The sequence below is a fragment of the Rattus norvegicus genome, chromosome 9 (assembly GCF_036323735.1).
Source record: "Rattus norvegicus strain BN/NHsdMcwi chromosome 9, GRCr8, whole genome shotgun sequence".
Classification (NCBI taxonomy): Eukaryota; Metazoa; Chordata; class Mammalia; order Rodentia; family Muridae; genus Rattus; species Rattus norvegicus.
The window spans coordinates 72,613,591-72,632,165 of NC_086027.1; the positions used below are offsets into that span (position 1 = coordinate 72,613,591).

An 18,575-nucleotide genomic window follows, 5' to 3' on the forward strand; every position below is an offset into this window, starting at 1 on the left:
TGTGGGATTTCTAACAGTGAGAGCTGATGCTGCTTCTGACATTTTTAAAAACTACTTTTGGGATCCTTTCTTCTTACTGGGTTGCCTTGTCCAGCCTTAATATGAGGGAGGTGCCTAGTCTTACTGCAACTTAATATGCCATGTCTGGATGATATCCCTGGGAGGCCTGCCCTTTTCCCTGGAATTGGGAGGAGGATTTAGGGGGATGAGGTGGAAACTTAATGTGATGGAAACTCCCAGGAATCTATAAGGGTGACCTAAGACTCCTAGTAACGGGGATACAGAAGGAGGAATGGATTGGTGGAAAGAGGAGAGGGGGACTATGGGCGGAGAGGAGGGAGGGGAAATTGGGGTTGGATGTAAGATATGAGAGAATAGATACATAAAATAAAAATAAAAAAGAGTAGCAGGTGGAAGTCAGTACTTCGGAGCAGAGGCAGGTGGATCTCTGTGAGTCTGAGGCTAGCTTGAGCCAATAGTGAATTCATAAGCTACACAGTGAAACCCTGTCTCAAAAAAAAATTTTTTTTAAAAGAATGTCAGGTAGGAGATAGGTGACATCCAGGCAAAGATGCAATGATTGACAACACTATGTTAAAGTCTTTAAAACAGTGGTTTGTGTTCATTTGTTTTTGAGGACATACAGTAATTGGCAAAAGTGGTAGGATGTGACTCTACCAGGTTTGGGGCCTGTTTCATTTAATTGCTTTTCCCTAAGTGCAGACACTCGCCAGTCTTTCTGTCTTTCCGTCATGTTTGTTCTGGTTGAAGCTTTTCACGGTCCCCATGTTTTACATCAGAGTCTGTAAACGGAGGAAAACATGGGAAGATTGTAACTCTTTAAAACGAACCAGCAGCTCCCGTTTCTGCTAGCTTTTACCTTTGTTCCCCTCTTCCTCCAGCCAGGCTTCCTGCATTTGGTTTGGTTCAGTGACTGAAAGGGGACCTGTGTGAGACAGATTCGGTGGTGAGAGAAAGTCATTAACCATTTCCACATGGTAGTGTAAATTCTGGCTTCCTTCCTGACTTAGCTGTTCCTATGTGTGAGTCTCCCTGCTTTTGCTCCATGTTCTGAGCTGTGCATGCATCTACAGCCTCAGTTCCTTTCATCTCTGGGCCTTTCCTCAGTGCATTAATTCTAGTCCTCCATGTTCAATTCCAAAGCTCATCATCGTGCTGAGTACTTTCAGAATACAAAGTTCCCGGGATTGTGTCCACTGGACATATAAATACAAGGGTGGAGGTGTGAGCGAACATCCTCATTGGTCAGACAAAAAGAAAGCTACACCAACTTGTTTTCATAAGAAATGGGGGAGCTCAATTAAATACTTTGGCAAAGAAAACTCACATGGTTCAACATAGCTCCTGGCTTTTCCCATCACTCATCCCGAGGAAAGAACAGATCCCCCCATCATAGCCTTGGTTATTAAAGTGCAGAACTAGATTCCAGGAAAATGAGGCAGCCTGAATCTCAGTAATGTAGGGTTGGGGAGCAGCTGTTAAGAAAGAATCACACTGCAGGGAGTCCTGATCTTCTGCTAACCCATTCAATTTGTCGGAAAAGAAGCACTTGCTAATGCTTTGTCTACGACGATGTACCATTTGTGGTTTCCTGAACTGGTGACTTTTCGGAGGTGAGCTGATAACTCAGACCTGAAATAATCCTCTGCAGTGAGTAGAGTACCCAAAGAAGTAATATATAAACTGTGTCGGCTATGCGGCAGCCATTCTCGTTTCTCCTACCTCATTCCTCCTCCCATGGCACTTCCACAGTGGCCTGGTTCTATTAGGAGCTGCAAGATGTGAGGGCACATCTGTCTCAGTCTAAGACAACAGCTTTTTCCTGGTCCCATGGACAATGGGGCAAAAAACATGTCCAGCCAGATAACTGTGTTGCAAGTCTCTGCTAACCTTCCACAAATGAAAGCTTACCAGCCTAAGTCACTGGGAAGCTACTCAGCGAAGCCAGCTTCCCTCTACACAGAGGGATTCGGGTACAGAGATGGTAAAAATGGGAATGCACTAGATCGTTACTGATCTGTGTGTGCAGACTTAGAAGACAGCCTTGCTTCTATATCAGCATCCTCAAGTTTTCTCCTCCTACTCCCCAATTCAACTACTTCCTTGGGTCTCTCAGGCTCCCCTCTCACTGACCTGCTGAAGAAGCTTCCCCTTGCCTCTTGGCTGTTTTGGGCTTTGTAAAGGAGAATTAAATAGAGAAAATCGAAAAGGGTCATACAGATGGGGTTAGGGCTGAGCTAAAGTGTCTTGGGAGCTTGACGCATGACGCGATGAGAAAGCAGCTTCAGGATGAAAGCAATTGTTGGTGCTGTCATCCCCCTGCCTCAGAGTGTTTCTGGGTCTGAAGAGGAGAGGCCGAGCTGTTACCAAGCTCTGACTGTGAGCCCCACCAACTTACTGTCAGACTCAGCTTGTTCCTTTTCTTCATTCAGGCCTGTAGGAGAAGGCGTGTTATCTTTGGGATCTGAAACCAATAATTTAAAACGTTAGTTTTCAAATATAATCAATAGCCTGTGAGATGTTCTGAGTTAGTGCTTTTCAAACTTTGTGCCAGAAGCCATGATAAAATGTGTGTGTTTTCTATCATAGGTTGTGTGTTTGGGTACGTACAGATTAACCAAAAATTACTTTCTACAGTACTCTTTTCTAAATCCCTTCTATTTACCACCATCCTTTAAAAAAATATTTTTTTGAGAAAGGATCCTACTTGTAGCTCAGGCTGGTTTCTAACTCGGAGTAGAGTTAGTTAACTGCTTACATGCTAGGGTCACAAGCATTCCTACGCTTGGATTTCATATATGTGTGTACAGCATTAATTAGCATCTATGAGTAATATGCATTCTTAACACACATGTTTTTAATATTTTGTATATACTTTCAATATGTAAAAGGTTTACTTATCTATTATTTTGTTTGTTTTCTTTCCTTTCACCATCCTTTCCTTCCTTGTATCCAGTCCTGTCCTGTTTTATCCTGGCATGGCCTGTTCTATCCTTTCCACGTTCAGTGAAAAAAAGATCTGATCTTAACTCACCTGTTATCAGTTTTATAATGTTTCAATGGGAAAGTCCTTGTAATTAAATTGGTTTTCTTAACCATTAATTTTTTGCAGTCAACATGAGTTATATGTTTTTATGACTCATAAGGACTTATATGCTATGTTTGATTTTAATGCTCATTCACAAAACACCCTCTAAGACTCTGAAATCAGGGCCATTTTCTCTATTCTGTCCGGGGACTCAAGTAACTTGAGTTCTGCAGAAGAGTCTCACTTGGCAGAAGCGCTAAGTACCTCAAGTTCTAACTGGCAACTTAAATGGGAGTTTTTCTAGAGGATGTGTTCTCTGCAACTCGGTTTCTCCCCTTCTCATCCTGGGGACAGGTCAGTCACCTTCTTTCTGACAGATAAGGATTTTTCTCAGCTCTCTCAGGACCTCGGTGCACCCCAGCTTCTCATTAAGTATTGCTCGACACTGGTTGGCCTTCCTAGAGGAATCATGCCTGTGTGCACATTTGACCTAGGCTTCTCGAGTTCTTCTGAGTCTGGTACTCAGGTCTTTGGACAGTGATGTGGTCTGGAAAATACCTCCATAGGGCCACCTATATGATCAAATTAGTTCAAAAGGCCTGGCCTCCAACTATTTCATAACCTTATGGTCATACAGCCCATGACTCCCACCTATCTTCCCAGGTCTGTTAGTCTATTTTGTATCATCCGACCTAACCCGATACCTTACTGTTTATAGGAGCTATGTGCTTCTGGCCTTGCCTTGGTTCCCTGCAAGGCCTCTCTGCCATGCTCTCCCCCCCCCCCCCCCCGTAGATGCTTTACATAATCCCCTTTGTCCTCTACCCTTTGCTTACATACTTTTGTTCTAAAGCACTTGAAGGGAGGAGCCATCATCGAGCCCAGCTGCCATGTCATCTATTCTTGAAAGTCGTTCTTGACAATTCCAGTTACCTACCCCATTTGCTTCCACCTATCCTGGGCCTCTGTCACAGGAATCAAATGCTTGAGTCCTGCACCCATATCAACTCCTCATGTATTGTAGTCTAAAATTCTCATAATATTATTGAAAGGTTGGGCTTTGGGGGGTGGTTAGAGGAGGATTCTTCATGGATTCTCCAAAACAGGCTCATGGGAACCCATTGCTTGTCCTTCATGTGAAGACAGACAAATAAATCATAAAATTGGTCTTAACCACAGACTGAATCTGACAGTATCTTCATCTCAACATGACCCTTGACCTATGGAAGTAACTTCTAGTTTTTTTTTTTTTAAATAACAACTAGACTAAACATAGCCCTCTCTCAAAATTAAAATTTTCTTCTTTGCTCTGATATTTCACATTCTAAAAAGTGAGGACAAGTGTTTTCTTTGAAAACAGGTGTCTTAGTTTGGGTTTTATTGCTGTGAAGAGACACCATGACCAACAATCTTTTATTTTTTTATTGGATATTTTTTTATTTACATTTCAAATGTTATTGCCTTTCCTGGTTTCCCATCCATAAGCCCCCTATACCATTCCTCCTTCTCCTTCTTCTATAAGGGTGTTCCCCCTCCCCAACTACCCCCACTTTCCCGACTCCCCTCCCTGATATTCCCTTACACTGGGGGCTCCAGCCTTGCCAGGACCAAGGGCTTCTCCTCCCATTGGTACCCAACAAGGACATCCTCTGCTACATAAGCAGGTAGAGCCATTGGTCTGTCCATGTATAGTCTTTTGGTAGTGGTTTAGTCCCTAGGAGCTATGGTTGGTTGGTATTGTTCTTCTGGGGTTGCAAGACCCTTCAGCTCCTTCAATCCTTTTAACTCCTCCAATGGGGACCTCATTCTCAGTTCTATGGTTTGCTGCTAGCATTCACCTCTGAATTTGTCATGCTCTGCCTGAGCCTCTCAGGAGACAGCTATATCAGGCTCCTGTCAGCATGCACTTCTAGGCTTCATCAATATTGTCTAGTTTTGGTGGCTGTGTATATATGGGCTGGATCCCCAGGTGGGGCAGGCTCTGAATGGCCGTTCCTTCAGTTTCTGCTCCAAACTTTGTCTCCATATCTCCTCATATGAATAATTTTGTTCCCCCTTTTAAGAAGGACTGAAGCATCCACACATTGGTCGTTCTTGAGCTTCATGTGGTCTGTGGATTGTACTTGGTTAATTTGAGCTTTTGGACTAATATCCACTTATCAGTGAGTGCATACCATGTGTGTATTTTGTGATTGGGTTACCTCACTCAGGATGATATTTTCTAGTTCCATCCATTTGCCTATGAGTTTCATTAAGTCATTGTTTTTGATAGCGGAGTAGTACTCCATTGTGTAGATGTACCACATTTCCTTTGTTGAAGGGCATCTGGGTTCTTTCCAGCTTCTGGCTATTATAAATAAGGCTGCTATGAACATAGTGGAACACGTGTCTTTGTTATATGTTGGAGCATCTTTTGGGTATATGCCCAGGAGAGGTATAGCTGGGTCCTCAGGAAGTACTATGTCCAATTTTTCTGAGGAACCTCCAGACTGATTCCCAGACTGGTTGTACCAGTTTGCAATCCCACCAACAACGGAGCAGTGTTCTTCTTTCTGCACATCCTTAGAGCATCTGTTGTCACCTGAGGTTTTGATCTTGGCCATTCTGACTGGTGTGAGGTGGAATCTCAGGATTGTTTTGATTTGCATTTTCCTGATGACTAAGGATGTTAGGCATTTCTTTAGGTACTTTTCAGCCATGCAATATTCCTCAGCTGAGAATTCTTTGTTTAGCTCTGTCCTCCATTTTTAATAGGGTTATTTGGCTCTCTGGAGTCTAATTTCTTGAGTTCTTTGTATATTTTGGATATTAGCCCTCTATCATATGTGGGATTGGTAAAGATCTTTTCCCAATCTGTTGGTTGCCATTTTGTCCTAATGAGTATATCCTTTGCCTTACAGAAGCTTTGCAGATTTATGAGGGCCCATTTGTTGATTCTTGATCTTAGAGCCTAAGCCATTGGTGTTTTGTTCAGGAAATTTTCTCCAGTGCCCATGTGTTCAAGATTCTTCCCCACTTTTTCTTCTATTAGTTTGAGTGTTTCTGGCGTGATGTGGAGGTCCTTGATCCACTTGGACTTAAGCTTTGTACAGGGTGATAAGCATGGATCGATTTGCATTCTTCTACATGTTGACCTCCAGTTGAACCAGCACCATTTGCTGAAAATGCTATCTTTTTTCCATTGGATGGTTTTGGCTCCTTTGTCAAAAATCAAGTGACCATAGGTGTGTCGGTTCATTTCTGAGTCTTCAGTTCTATTCCACTGATCTACATGCCTGTCTCTGTGCCAATACCATACAGTTTTTTATCACTATTTTTTGGTAATGCTGCTTGAGGTCAGGGATGGTGATTCCCCCAGAAGTTCTTTCATTGTTCAGTATAGTTTTCCCTATTCTGGGTTTTTTTTTTTTGTTATTTCAAGTGAATTTGCACATTATTCTTTCTAATTCTATGAATAACTGAGTTGGAATTTTGATAGAGATTGCATTGAATCTGTAGATCACTTTTGGAAAAATGGCCATTTTTACTAAATTAGTCCTGCCAATCCATGAGTGTGGAAGGTCTTTTTATCTTCTGAGATCTTCTTCAATTTTTTTCTTCAGAGACTTGAAGTTCTTGTCATACAGATCTTTCACTTGCTTGATTAGAGTCACAGGGAGGTATTTTATATTATTTGTTCCTATTGTGAAGGGTGTTTCTCAGCCTGTTTATCCTTTGAGTAGAGGAAGACTATTCATTTGTTTGAGTTAATTTTATACCCAGCCACTTTGCTGAAGTTATTTATCAGGCTTTTGGGGTAGCTTATGTATGCTATCATATCATCTGCAAATAGTGATATTTTGACTTCTTCCTTTCCAATTTGTATCCCTTTGACCTCCTTTTGTTGTCTGATTGCTCTGTCTAGGACTTCTAGTACTATATTAAATAAGTAGGGAGAGAGTGGGCAGCCTTTTCTAGTCTGTGATTTTAGTGGGATTGCTTCAAGTTTCTCTCCACTTAGTTTGATGTTGGCTACTGGTTTGCTGTATATTGCTTATACTATCTTTAGGTATGGACATTGAATTCCTGATCTTTCCAAGACTTTTAACATGAAGGGGTGTTGAATTGTGTCAAATGCTTTCTCAGCATCTAGTGAGATGATCATGTGGTTTTTTTTTTCTTTGAGTTTGTTTACATAGTGGATTATATTGGTGGATTTCTTTATATTGAACCATCCCTGGATCCCTGGCATATAGCCTACTTTATCATGATGGATGATTGTTTTGATGTGTTCTTGTATTCGGCTTGTTAGAATTTTATTGAGTATTTCTGCATCGATATTCGTAAGGGAAATTGGTTCTCTTTGTTGGGTCAGCTCTTTGTACCCAGATCCAGCTGAAAGAAAACAGGTCTACAGGAGTGCTAACACACAAGCATATAGAAGGGTCAAGCCACTGTCAGAAATAGCTAACACCAGAGACATCCTGATGGTGAGAGGCAAGCACAGGAACCTAAGCAACAGAAACCAAGACTAATTAGCATCATTAGAGCCCAGTTCTCCCACCAGAGCAAATACTGAATATCCAAACACACCAGAATAGCAAGATTTGGATTTAAAAATCACATCTCATGATGATGATAGAGGACTTTAAGGAGGACATAAATAACCCCCTTAAAGAAATACAGGACAACACAGGTAAAGGCCTTAAAGAGGAAATGCAAAATCCCTTAAAGAATTACAGGAAAACACAACCAAACAGGTAAAGGAATCAAACAAAACCATCCAGGATTTAAAAATGGAAATAGAAACATTGAAGCAATAAAAAAGGGAGACTACCCTGGAGATAGAAGGATCAGGAAAGAGATCAGGAGTCATAGATGCAACCATCATCAATAGAATTCAAGAGATAGAAGAGAGAATCTCAGGAACAGAAGATACCATATTAAACATTGGCACAACCGTCAATGAAAATGTAAAACACACAAAAAAGCTCCTAACCCAAAATATCCAGGAAATCCAGGACAAAATGAGAAGACCAAACCTAAGGATAATAGGTATAGAAGAGAGCGAGGACTCCCAACTTAAAGGGCCAGTAAATATCTTCAACAAAATTATAGAAGAAAATTTCCCTAACCTAAGGAAACAGATGCCCATAAACATACAAGATGCCTATAGAACTTCCAATAGATTGGACCAGAAAAGAAATTCCTCTCGTAACGTAATAGTTAAAACATGAAATGCACAAATCAAAGAAAGAATATTAAAAACAGTAAGGGGAAAAGGTCAAGTAACATATAAAGGCAGACCTATCAGAATTACACCAGACTTCTCACAAGGGACTATGAAAGCCAGAAAAATCCTGGGCAGATGTCATACAGACCCTAAGAACACAAATGCCAGCCCGGGCTACTATATACAGTAAAACTCTTAATTAACATAGATGGAGAAACCAAGACATTCCATGACAAAACCAAATTTACACAATATTGTTCCACAAATCCAACCTTACAATGGATAATAGAAGGAAAACTCCAACACGAGGAGGCAAAAATACACCCTAGGAAAAGCAAGAAAGAAACCAATGAAACCAAAAGAAGAGAGACGAACAAATATAATTCCACCTTTAACAACAAAAATAACAGGAAACAACTATTCCTTAATATCTCTTAATATCAATGGACTCAACTCCACAATTAAAAAAAGTAGACTGGATACATAAAGAGGACTCAGCATTTTGCTGAATACAGGAAACACACTCCAGAGACAAAGATAGACACTACCTCAAAGTAAAAGGCTGGAAAACAATTTTCCAAGCAAATGGTCCCAAGAAACAAGCTGGAGTAGCCATTCTAATATCAAATAAAGTTGATTTTCAACCAAAAGTTATCAAAAAAGATGGAGAAGGACACTTCATACACATCAAAGGAAAAATCCACCAAGATGAACTCTCATTTCTGAATATGTTCCAAATGCAAGGGCACCTACATTCTTTTTTTGGTGTTTTTTTTCGGAGCTGGGGACTGAACCCAGGGCCTTGCGCTTCCTAGGCAAGCACTCTACAATTGAGCTAAATCCCCAAACTGGCACCTACATTCATAACAGAAAACTTACTAAAGCTCAAAGCACATTACACCTCACACAATAATAGTGGGAGATTTCAACAACCCCCCTCTCATCAACGGACAGATTGTGGAAACAGAAACTAAACAGAGACACAGAGAACCTAACAAGTTATGAAGCAAATGGATTTAAGATGTTTATAGAACATTTCATCCCAAAACGAAAGAATATACCTACTTCTCAGCAACTCACAGTACGTTCTCCAAAACTGACAATATAATTGGTCACAAAATAGGCCTCAACTCATACAAGAAGATTGAAATAATCCCATGCATTCTATCAGATCGCCTCTAACTAAGGCCGGACTTCAATAACAACAAAAAAAGAAAGACAGCCCACATACATATAGAAGTTGAACAATGCTCTACTCAATGATAACATTGACAAGGAAGAAATATAGAAATTAAAAACTTTTTACAATTTAGTGACAATGAAGGCAGAATATATGCAAACTTATGGGACACAATGAAAGCAATGCTAGGAAGAAAACTCATAGCACTTAGTGTCTTGAAAAAGAAACTGTAGAGAGCATACATTAGCAGATTGACAGCACACCTAAAAGCTCTAGAACAAAAAGAAGCAAATATACCCAAGAGGAATAGATCAAACTCAGTGCTGAAATCAACCAAGTAGAAACAAAAAGAACTATACAAAGAATCGAGAAAACCAGGATCTGGTTCTTTGAAAAATTGAACATGATAGATAAACCCTTAGCCAGACTAACCAGAGGGCACAGAAAGTGTATACAAATTAACAAAATCAGAAATGAAAAGGGAGACATAACAACAGAATCTGAGGAAATGCAAAAAATCATCAGATCCTACTACAAAAGCCTATATTCAACATAACTGGAAAATCTGGAGGAAATGGACAATTTTCTAGACAGATACCAGGTACCAAAGTTAAATCAGGAACAGATAAACCATCTATTTGTTGCTTTCAGCTATCTTAGTTCCCAAGCAACTTTCAAGACATGTTTATGTTATTCTCCTTCATGTTAACCAATCTTTCCTCTCCCCCTGAGTATTAGGACTGCCAATCATGTTTCCTACATTTTGACATACAAAATCCTGTTTTCTTAAGCTCCTTAATTAATTGTGAGTCTTGGCACATCACAGGCTCTTAGGTCTTTTCCCTGCACAGTTTGTGCGACTAGCACCTCTTTGCTGGCTAGTGTTAAGTCAAGCCTCAAGTCATAAGTGGGAGCCTCAACTGAGAAAATGACACCATAAGACCTGAAGACCAGTAGACAGGAACGACTACACGCCTGAAAGCAGAACATTCTGTGCCCATAACTGGATGAAAGAGAACAGGAAAACAGGTCTACAGCACTCTTGACACACAGGCCTATAGGACGGTCTAACCACTGTCAGAAATAGCAGAACAAGATAACACCAGATACAACGTGATGGCAAGAGGCAAGCGCAGGAACTCAAGGAACAGAAATGAAGACTACATGGCATCATCGGAGCCCAATTTTCCCACCAAAGCAAACACTGAATATCCAAACACACCAGAAAAGCAAGATCTAAATTTAAAATCACATTTGATCATGATGACAGAGGACTTCAAGAAAGACATAAAGAACTCCCTTAGAGAAATGCAGGAAAACACAAATAAACAAGCAGAAGCCTATAGAGAGGAAATGCAAAAATCCCTGAAAGAATTCCAGGAAAACACAATCAAACAGGTGAAGGAATTAAAAATGGAAATAGAAGCAATCAAGAAAGCACAAAGGGAGACAACCCTGGATATAGAAAACCAAAGGGAGAGACAAGGAGCTGTAGATACAAGCTTCACCAACAGAATACAAGAGACAGAAGAGAGAATCTCAGGAGCAGAAGGTTCCATAGAAATCATCTCAAAACTGTCAAAGATAACATAAAACAGAAAAAGATACTGGGTCAAAACATACAGGAAATCCAGGACTCATTGAGAAGATCAAACCTAAGGATAATAGGTATAGAAGAGAGTGAAGGCTCCCAACTCAAAGGGCCAGTAAATATCTTCAACAAAATCATAGAAAAAAATTTCCATAACCTAAAGAAAGAGATGCCCATAAACATACAAGAAGCCTACAGAACTCCAAATAGATTGGACCAGAAAAGAAACTCCCCCCCGTCACATAATAGTCAAAACACGAAATGCACAAAACAAAGAAAGAATAGTAAAAATAGTAAGGGAAAAAGTAACATATAAAGGCAGACCTATCAGAATTACACCAGACTTCTCACCAGAGATTATGAAAGCCAGAAGATCCTGGACAGATGTCATACAGGCCCTAAGAGAACACAAATGCCAGCCCAGGTTACTGTATCCAGCAAAACTCTCAATTAACATAGATGGAGAAACCAAGATATTCCATGACAAAACCAAATTTACACAATATCTTTCTACAAATCCAGCCCTACAAAGGATAATAAATGGTAAAGCCCAACACAAGGAGGCAAGGTACACCCTAGACAAAGCATTAAAATAATTGTTTTGCAACAAAACAAAGACAAGCACAAACATAATCTCACATCCAAACACAAATATACTAGGAAGCAACGGTCACTATTTCTTAATATCTTTCAACATCAATGGCCTCAATTCCCCAATAAAAAGACACAGATTAACAAACTGGATATGCAATGAGGACCCAACATTTTGCTGCCTACAGGAAATACACCTCAGAGACAAAGATAGACACTACCTCAGAGTAAAAGGCTGGAAAACAACTTTCCAAGCAAATGGTCTGAAGAAGCAAAGCTGGAGTAGCCATTCTAATATCGAATAAAATCGATTTTCAACCAAAAGTCATCAAAAAAGATAAGGAAGGACACTTCATATTCATCAAAGGAAAAATCCACCAAGATGAACTCTCAATCTTAAATATCTATGCTCCAAATGCAAGAGCAACTACATACATAAAAGAAACTTTAGTAAAGCTCAAAGCACATATTGAACCACACAATAATAGTAGGAGATTTCAACACCCCCCCCCCCCTCATCAATGGACAGATCGTGGAAACAGAAATTAAACAGAGACATAGACAGACTAAGAGAAGTCATGAACCAAATGGATTTAACAGATATTTATAGAACATTCTATCCTAAAACGAAAGGATATACCTTTTTCTCACCACCTCATGGTACTTTCTCCAAAATTGACTATAAAATCGGTCATAGAACAGGCTTAAAAGATACAGAAAGATAGAAATAATCCCATGTGTCCTATCAGACCACGATGGGCTAAAGCTGGTCTTCAATAACAATAAGGAAAGAATGCCCACATATACATGGAAGTTGAATAATGCTCTACTCAATGATAACCTGGTCAAGGAAGAAATAAAGAAAGAAATTAAAGACTTCTTAGAATTTAATGAAAATGAAGGTACAACATACCCAAACTTATGGGACACAATGAAAGCTGTGCTAAGAGGAAAACTCATAGCGCTGAGTGCCTGCAGAAAGAAACAGGAGGTAGCATATATCAGCAGCTTGACAGCACACCTAAACGCTCTAGAACAAAAAGAAGCAAACACACCCAGGAGGAGTAGAAGGCAGGAAATAATAAAACTGAGAGCTGAAATCAACCAAGTAGAAACAAAAAGGACTATACAAAGAATCAACAGAACCAAAAACTGGTTCTTTGAGAAAATCAACAAGATAGACTAACCAGAGGAACAAAGCGTGTGTCCAAATTAACAAAATCAGAAATGAAAAGGGAGACATAACAACAGAGCTAGAGGAAATTCAAAAAATCATCAGATCCTACAACAAAAAGCCTATATTCAGCAAAACTTGAAAAACTGGAGGAAATGGACAATTTCCTAGACAGATACCAGGTAACAAAGTTTAATCAGGAACAAATAAACCATTTAAACAACCCCATAACTCCTAAAGAAATAGAAGCAGTCATTAAAAGTCTCCCAACCAAAAAGAGCCCAGGTCCAGATGGGTTCAGTGCAGAATTCTATCAGACCTTCATAGAAGACTTCATACCAACACTGTCCAAACTATTCCATGAAATTGAAACAGATGGAACACTACTGAATTCCTTCTAAGAAGCCACAATTACTCTTATACCTAAACCACACAAAGACCCAACAAAGAAAGAGAACTTCAGACCAATTTCCCTTATGAATGTCAATGCAAAGATACTCAATAAAATTCTTGCAAACTGAATCCAAGAATACATCAAAACAATCATTCATTATGATCAAGTAGGCTTCATCCCAGGCATGCAGGGATGGTTTAATATATGGAAAACCATCAATGTAATCCACTATATAAACAAACTGAAAGATAAAAACCACATGATCATTTCATTGGATGCTGAGAAAGCATTTAACAAAATTCAACACCCCTTCATGATAAAAGTCCTGGAAAGAACAGGAATTCAAGGCCCATACCTAAACATAGTAAAAGCCATATACAGCAAACCCGTAGCTAACATTAAACTAAATGGAGAGAAACTTGAAGCAATCCCACTAAAATCAGGGACTAGACAAGGCTGCCCACTCTCTCCCTACTTATTCAATATAGTTCTTGAAGTTCTAGCCAGAGCAATCAGACAACAAAAGGAGGTCAAGGGGTTACAGATCGGAAAGAAAGAAGTCAAAATATCACTATTTGCAGACAATATGATTTTATACTTAAGTGATCCCAAAAGTTCCACCAGAGAACTACTAAAGCTGATAAACAACTTCAGCAAAGTGGCTGGGTATAAAATTAACTCAAATAAATCAGTAGCCTTCCTCTACACAAAAGAGAAACTAGCCGAGAAAGAAATTAGGGAAACGACACCCTTCATAATAGTCCCAAATAATATAAAATACTTCGGTGTGACTTTAACCAAGTAAGTAATGATCTGTATGATAAGAACTTCAAGCCTCTGAAGAAAGAAATTGAAGAAGTCCTCAGAAGATGGAAAGATCTCCCATGCTCATGGATTGGCAGGCTTAACATAGTAAAAATGGCCATTTTACCAAAAGCGATCTACAGATTCAATGCAATCCCCATTAAAATTCCAACCCAATTCTTCGTAGAGTTAGACAGAACAATTTGCAAATTCATCTGGAATAACAAAAAACCCAGGATAGCTAAAACTATCCTCAACAATAAAAAGACTTCTGGGGGGAATCACTATCCCTGAACTCAAGCAGTATTACAGAGCAATAGTGATAAAAACTGTATGGTATTGGTACAGAGACAGACAGATAGACCAGTGGAATAGAATTGAAGACCCAGAAATGAACCCACACACCTATGGTCACTTGATTTTTGACAAAGGAGCCAAAACCATCAAATGGAAAAAGATAGCATTTTCAGCAAATGGTGCAGGTTCAACTGGAGGTCAGCATGTAGAAGAATGCAGATCGATTCATTTTTATCACCCTGTACAAAGCTTAACTCCAAGTGGATCAAGGACCTCCACATCACGCCAGAAACACTCAAACTAATAGAAGAAAAACTAGGGAAGCATCTGGAACACATAGGCACTGGAAAAAATTTCCTGAACAAAACACCAATGGCTTATGCTCTAAGATCAAGAATCGACAAATGGGATCTCATAAAACTGCAAAGCTTCTGTAAGGCAAAGGACACTGTGGTTAGGACAAAACGGCAACCAACAGATTGGGAAAAGATGTTTACCAATCTTACAACTGATAGAGGGCTTATATCCAAAATATACAAAGAACTCACGAAGTTGGACTGCAGGGAGACAAATAACCCTATTAAAAATGAGTTCAGAGCTAAACAAAGAATTCACAGCTGAGGAATGCCGAATGGCTGAGAAACACCTAAAGAAATGTTCAGCATCTTTAGTCATAAGGGAAATGCAAATCAAAACAACCTTGAGGTTCCAGCTCACACCAGTCAAAATGGCTGAGATCAAAAACTCAGGTGACAGCAGATGCTGGCAAGGATGTGGAGAAAGAGGAACACTTCTCCACTGGTGGTGGGATTGCAGACTGGTACAACCATTCTGGAAACCAGTCTGGTGGCTCCTCAGAAAATTGGACATTGAACTACCTGAGGACCCAGCTATACCTCTCTTGGGCATATACCCAAAAGATGCCCCAACATATAACAAAGACACATGCTTCACTATATTCATAGCAGCCTTATTTATAATATCCAGAAGCTGGAAAGAACCCAGATGCCCTTCAATAGAATAATGGATACAGAAAATATGGAGTACCACTCAGCTATCAAAAACAATGACTTTATGAAATTCATAGGCAAATGGATGGAACTGGAAAATATCATCCTGAGTGAGGTAACCCAATCACAGAAAAACACACATGGTATGTACTCATTGATAAGTGGATATGAGCCAAATTGCTCGAATTACCCTAGATGCACAGAACCCATGAAACTCAAGAAGGATGACCAAAATGCGAATGCTTCACTCTTTCTTTAAAAGTGGAACAAGAATACCCTTGGCAGGGAATAGGGAGGCAAAGTTTAGAACAGAGGCGGAAGGAACACCCATTCAGAGCCTGCCCCACATGTGGCCCATACATATACAGCCACAAAACTAGATAGGATGGATGAAGCAAAGAAGTGCAGGCTGACAGGAACCAGATGTAGATCTCTCCTGAGAGACACGGCCAGAAAATTGCAAATACATAGGCGAATGCCAGCAGCAAACCACTGAACTGAGAACGGGACCCTCGTTGAAGGAATCAGAGAAAGGACTGGAAGAGCTTGAAGGTGCTCGAGACCCCTTATGAACAACAATGCCAAGCAACCAGAGCTTCCAGGGACTAAGCCACTACCCAAAGACTATACATGGACTGACCCTGGGCTCCAACCTCATAGGGAGCAATGAATAGCCTAGTAAGTGCACCAGTGGAAGGGGAATCCCTTGGTCCTGCCAAGACTGAACCCTAAGAGAACATGATTGTTGGGTGGAGCGCGGTAATGGGGGTAAGATGGGGTGTGGAACACCCATATAGAAGGGGAGGGGTAAGGGTTGGGGGATGTTGACCGGGAAATCGGGAAAGGGAATAGTAACAATGCAGGGACAAAAACGGAGCAGAAACTGAATGAAAGGCCATTCAGAGACCATCCCACCTAGGGATCCATCCCATCTGCAGACACCAAACCCTAACACTCTTGCTGATACCAAGAAGTACTTGCTGACAGGAGCCTAGTATGGCGGTCCTATGAGAAGCTTTGCCAGCACCTGATTAAGACATTTGCAGATGGGGCTGGGGTAGTAGCTCAGTGGTAGAGCGCTTGCCTAGGAAGCGCAAGGCCCTGGGTTTGGTCCCCAGCTCCGAAAAAAAGAACCAAAAAAAAAAAAAAAAAGACATTTGCAGACACTCACAGACAACCATTGGACTGAGCCCAGAGAACCCAGTGGAAGAGTTAGGGGAAAGGCTAAAGGAGCTGAAGGAGATTGCAACCCCATAGGAAGAATAGCAATATCAACTAACTGGACCCCTCCTAGCTCCCAAAACTAAACCACCAACCAAAGAGTATACATGGATGGATCCATGGCTCCAGCAACATATGTAGCAGAGGATGGCCTCATCTGGCATCAATGGGAGGGGAGGTGCTTGGTCATGTGGAGACTTTTTGCCCAGCAAAGGTGGATGCTAGAGGGATGAGGTGGGAGTGGGTGGGGGAGCACCCTCTCAGAAGCAAAGGAGAGGGGGATGGGATGGGGGATTTACAGAGGGGAGACTGGGAATTTGCAGGACATTTGACATGCAAATACATAAAATATTTTTTTATTTCTTTGAAACTCAGTTAAAATTTTTAGATTAAAAGGAACATTTTTTTCCTACTTCGGTCTGCATGCCATTCATGGCCTTGGGCTCCTCCTGGTTGTCATCTTTGGAGGAGCCAGAGTCCTTTTGACTTGTCCAAACGCTAGAAAAGTATTAAATTGATTGATGATATTTTATAGTCTCCTTTTCATGTATCTTCTCATCAACGAGTTAAAAAACAGAGATCTCCAAACTCAGAGATGCAATCTCTCATTATTTATAAGTTTCTGAGTTTGGGATATCTGCGGCAGCGGGTTTAATTCTTTTGGAGGGATACAAAATAATCTAGATCTTTGTTAATAAAAATTCAGTCTATACTTTGCCACATTATTTCACAAGACACTCTATAATCAAGGATAGTTGGAAAAATTAGTACCAGTTACCAGTCAATGAGTCATATATAATTTTGTAGCCATTTATCAAGTAAGAAAATTATAGCCCTAATCTGCCAAACGCAGGTAGCCACCCAGAGGACCTGTAAATTTTAAGAATAAAAGAGCTTGAGTTAAAACCAGATGCTCTTGGGTTTCTTCAGCCTACAGCCTCCCCCCCCCTTCATCCTGTCTCTGGGCTGTGTTTATTTTGGCTCCATCCTAGGGACTTGGCCATCAGCCAACTCTGAATTCCCCAGCCTCACACTCTGCCCACACCTCCGCTAAATCTTCTTTGGTCTGAACCAAGAGCCTTCTGCCACTTTCTTTTTTTACTAGTTCATTCTGAAAGACAGCAACCATCATAGACGGTTAGAAATCTTAGCGATAGGGTCTTGGATCTTTTAAAGATCACCTCTGGTTGGACTTTGAAAACCTGATTCCTAGTTATTTTTTTCTTATGTGCTATAGTCAGTTTCTCATCTTCACTTTTATCTTCACCTCCGTGGCTTGCCCCTCTTCCTCCTCAAATGCCAAGTGAACAACAAGACTGGGCTTATTCTCCATTCCCACACTCAGTGCTGATGGGCAAAATCACCTCAGCATCTATTTAGAGCCCAAGTAATAAAAGAAGTAGAATATTGAGAAATTTGTTTCCGAGACAATTTGTTATTCCAAATAAAGTCAGCATGAGAGACTTCAGAATAATTTTTGGAGCACCGCCTTAAGTTTTGTCATTCTTTTTTTTTTTCTTTTTTCTTTTATTAACTTGAGTATTTCTTATATACATTTTGAGTGTTATTCCCTTTCCCGGTTTCCGGGCAAACATCCCCCTCCCTCCTCCCCTTCTATATGGGTGTTCCCCTCCCCATCCTCCCCCCATTGCCGCCCTCCCCCCAACAATCTAGTTCACTGGGGGTTCAGTCTTAGCAGGACCCAGGGCTTCCCCTTCCACTGGTGCTCTTACTAGGATATTCATTGCTACCTATGGGGTCAGAGTCCAGGGTCAGTCCATGTATAGTCTTTAGGTAGTGGCTTAGTCCCTGGAAGCTCTGGTTGGTTGGCATTGTTGTTCATATGAGGTCTCGAGCCTCTTCAAGCTCTTCCAGTTCTTTCTCTGATTCCTTCAATGGGGGTCCCGTTCTCAGGTCAGTGGATTGCTGCTGGCATTTGCCTATGTATTTGCTGTATTCTGGCTGTGTCTCTCAGGAGAGATCTACATCCGGCTCCTGTCAGCCTGCACTTCTTTGCTTCATCCACCTTGTCTAATTGGATGACTGTATATG

At 40.6% G+C, this 18,575-nt stretch overlaps 1 protein-coding gene across 16 annotated transcripts in view; it reads right to left on the bottom strand.

The window, feature by feature from the left end:
• Positions 1 to 594: 594 nt before the first annotated feature.
• Mdh1b (malate dehydrogenase 1B) overlaps positions 595 to 18,575 on the bottom strand; it is a 47,636-nt gene continuing 29,655 nt past the window's right edge. For 15 of the 16 annotated variants that reach the window (XM_063267217.1, XM_017596471.3, XM_039083653.2 and 12 more), the window contains 3 exons: positions 2,420 to 2,485; positions 881 to 946; positions 595 to 803 (listed from right to left, as the gene is read on the bottom strand). In XM_063267217.1, coding sequence (XP_063123287.1) covers positions 751 to 803; positions 881 to 946; positions 2,420 to 2,485 — 185 coding nt within the window. In that variant the 3' untranslated portion in view covers positions 595 to 750. The remainder of the gene's footprint in view (positions 804 to 880; positions 947 to 2,419; positions 2,486 to 18,575) is intronic. The other variant, NM_001108221.1, reaches the window with a different exon arrangement.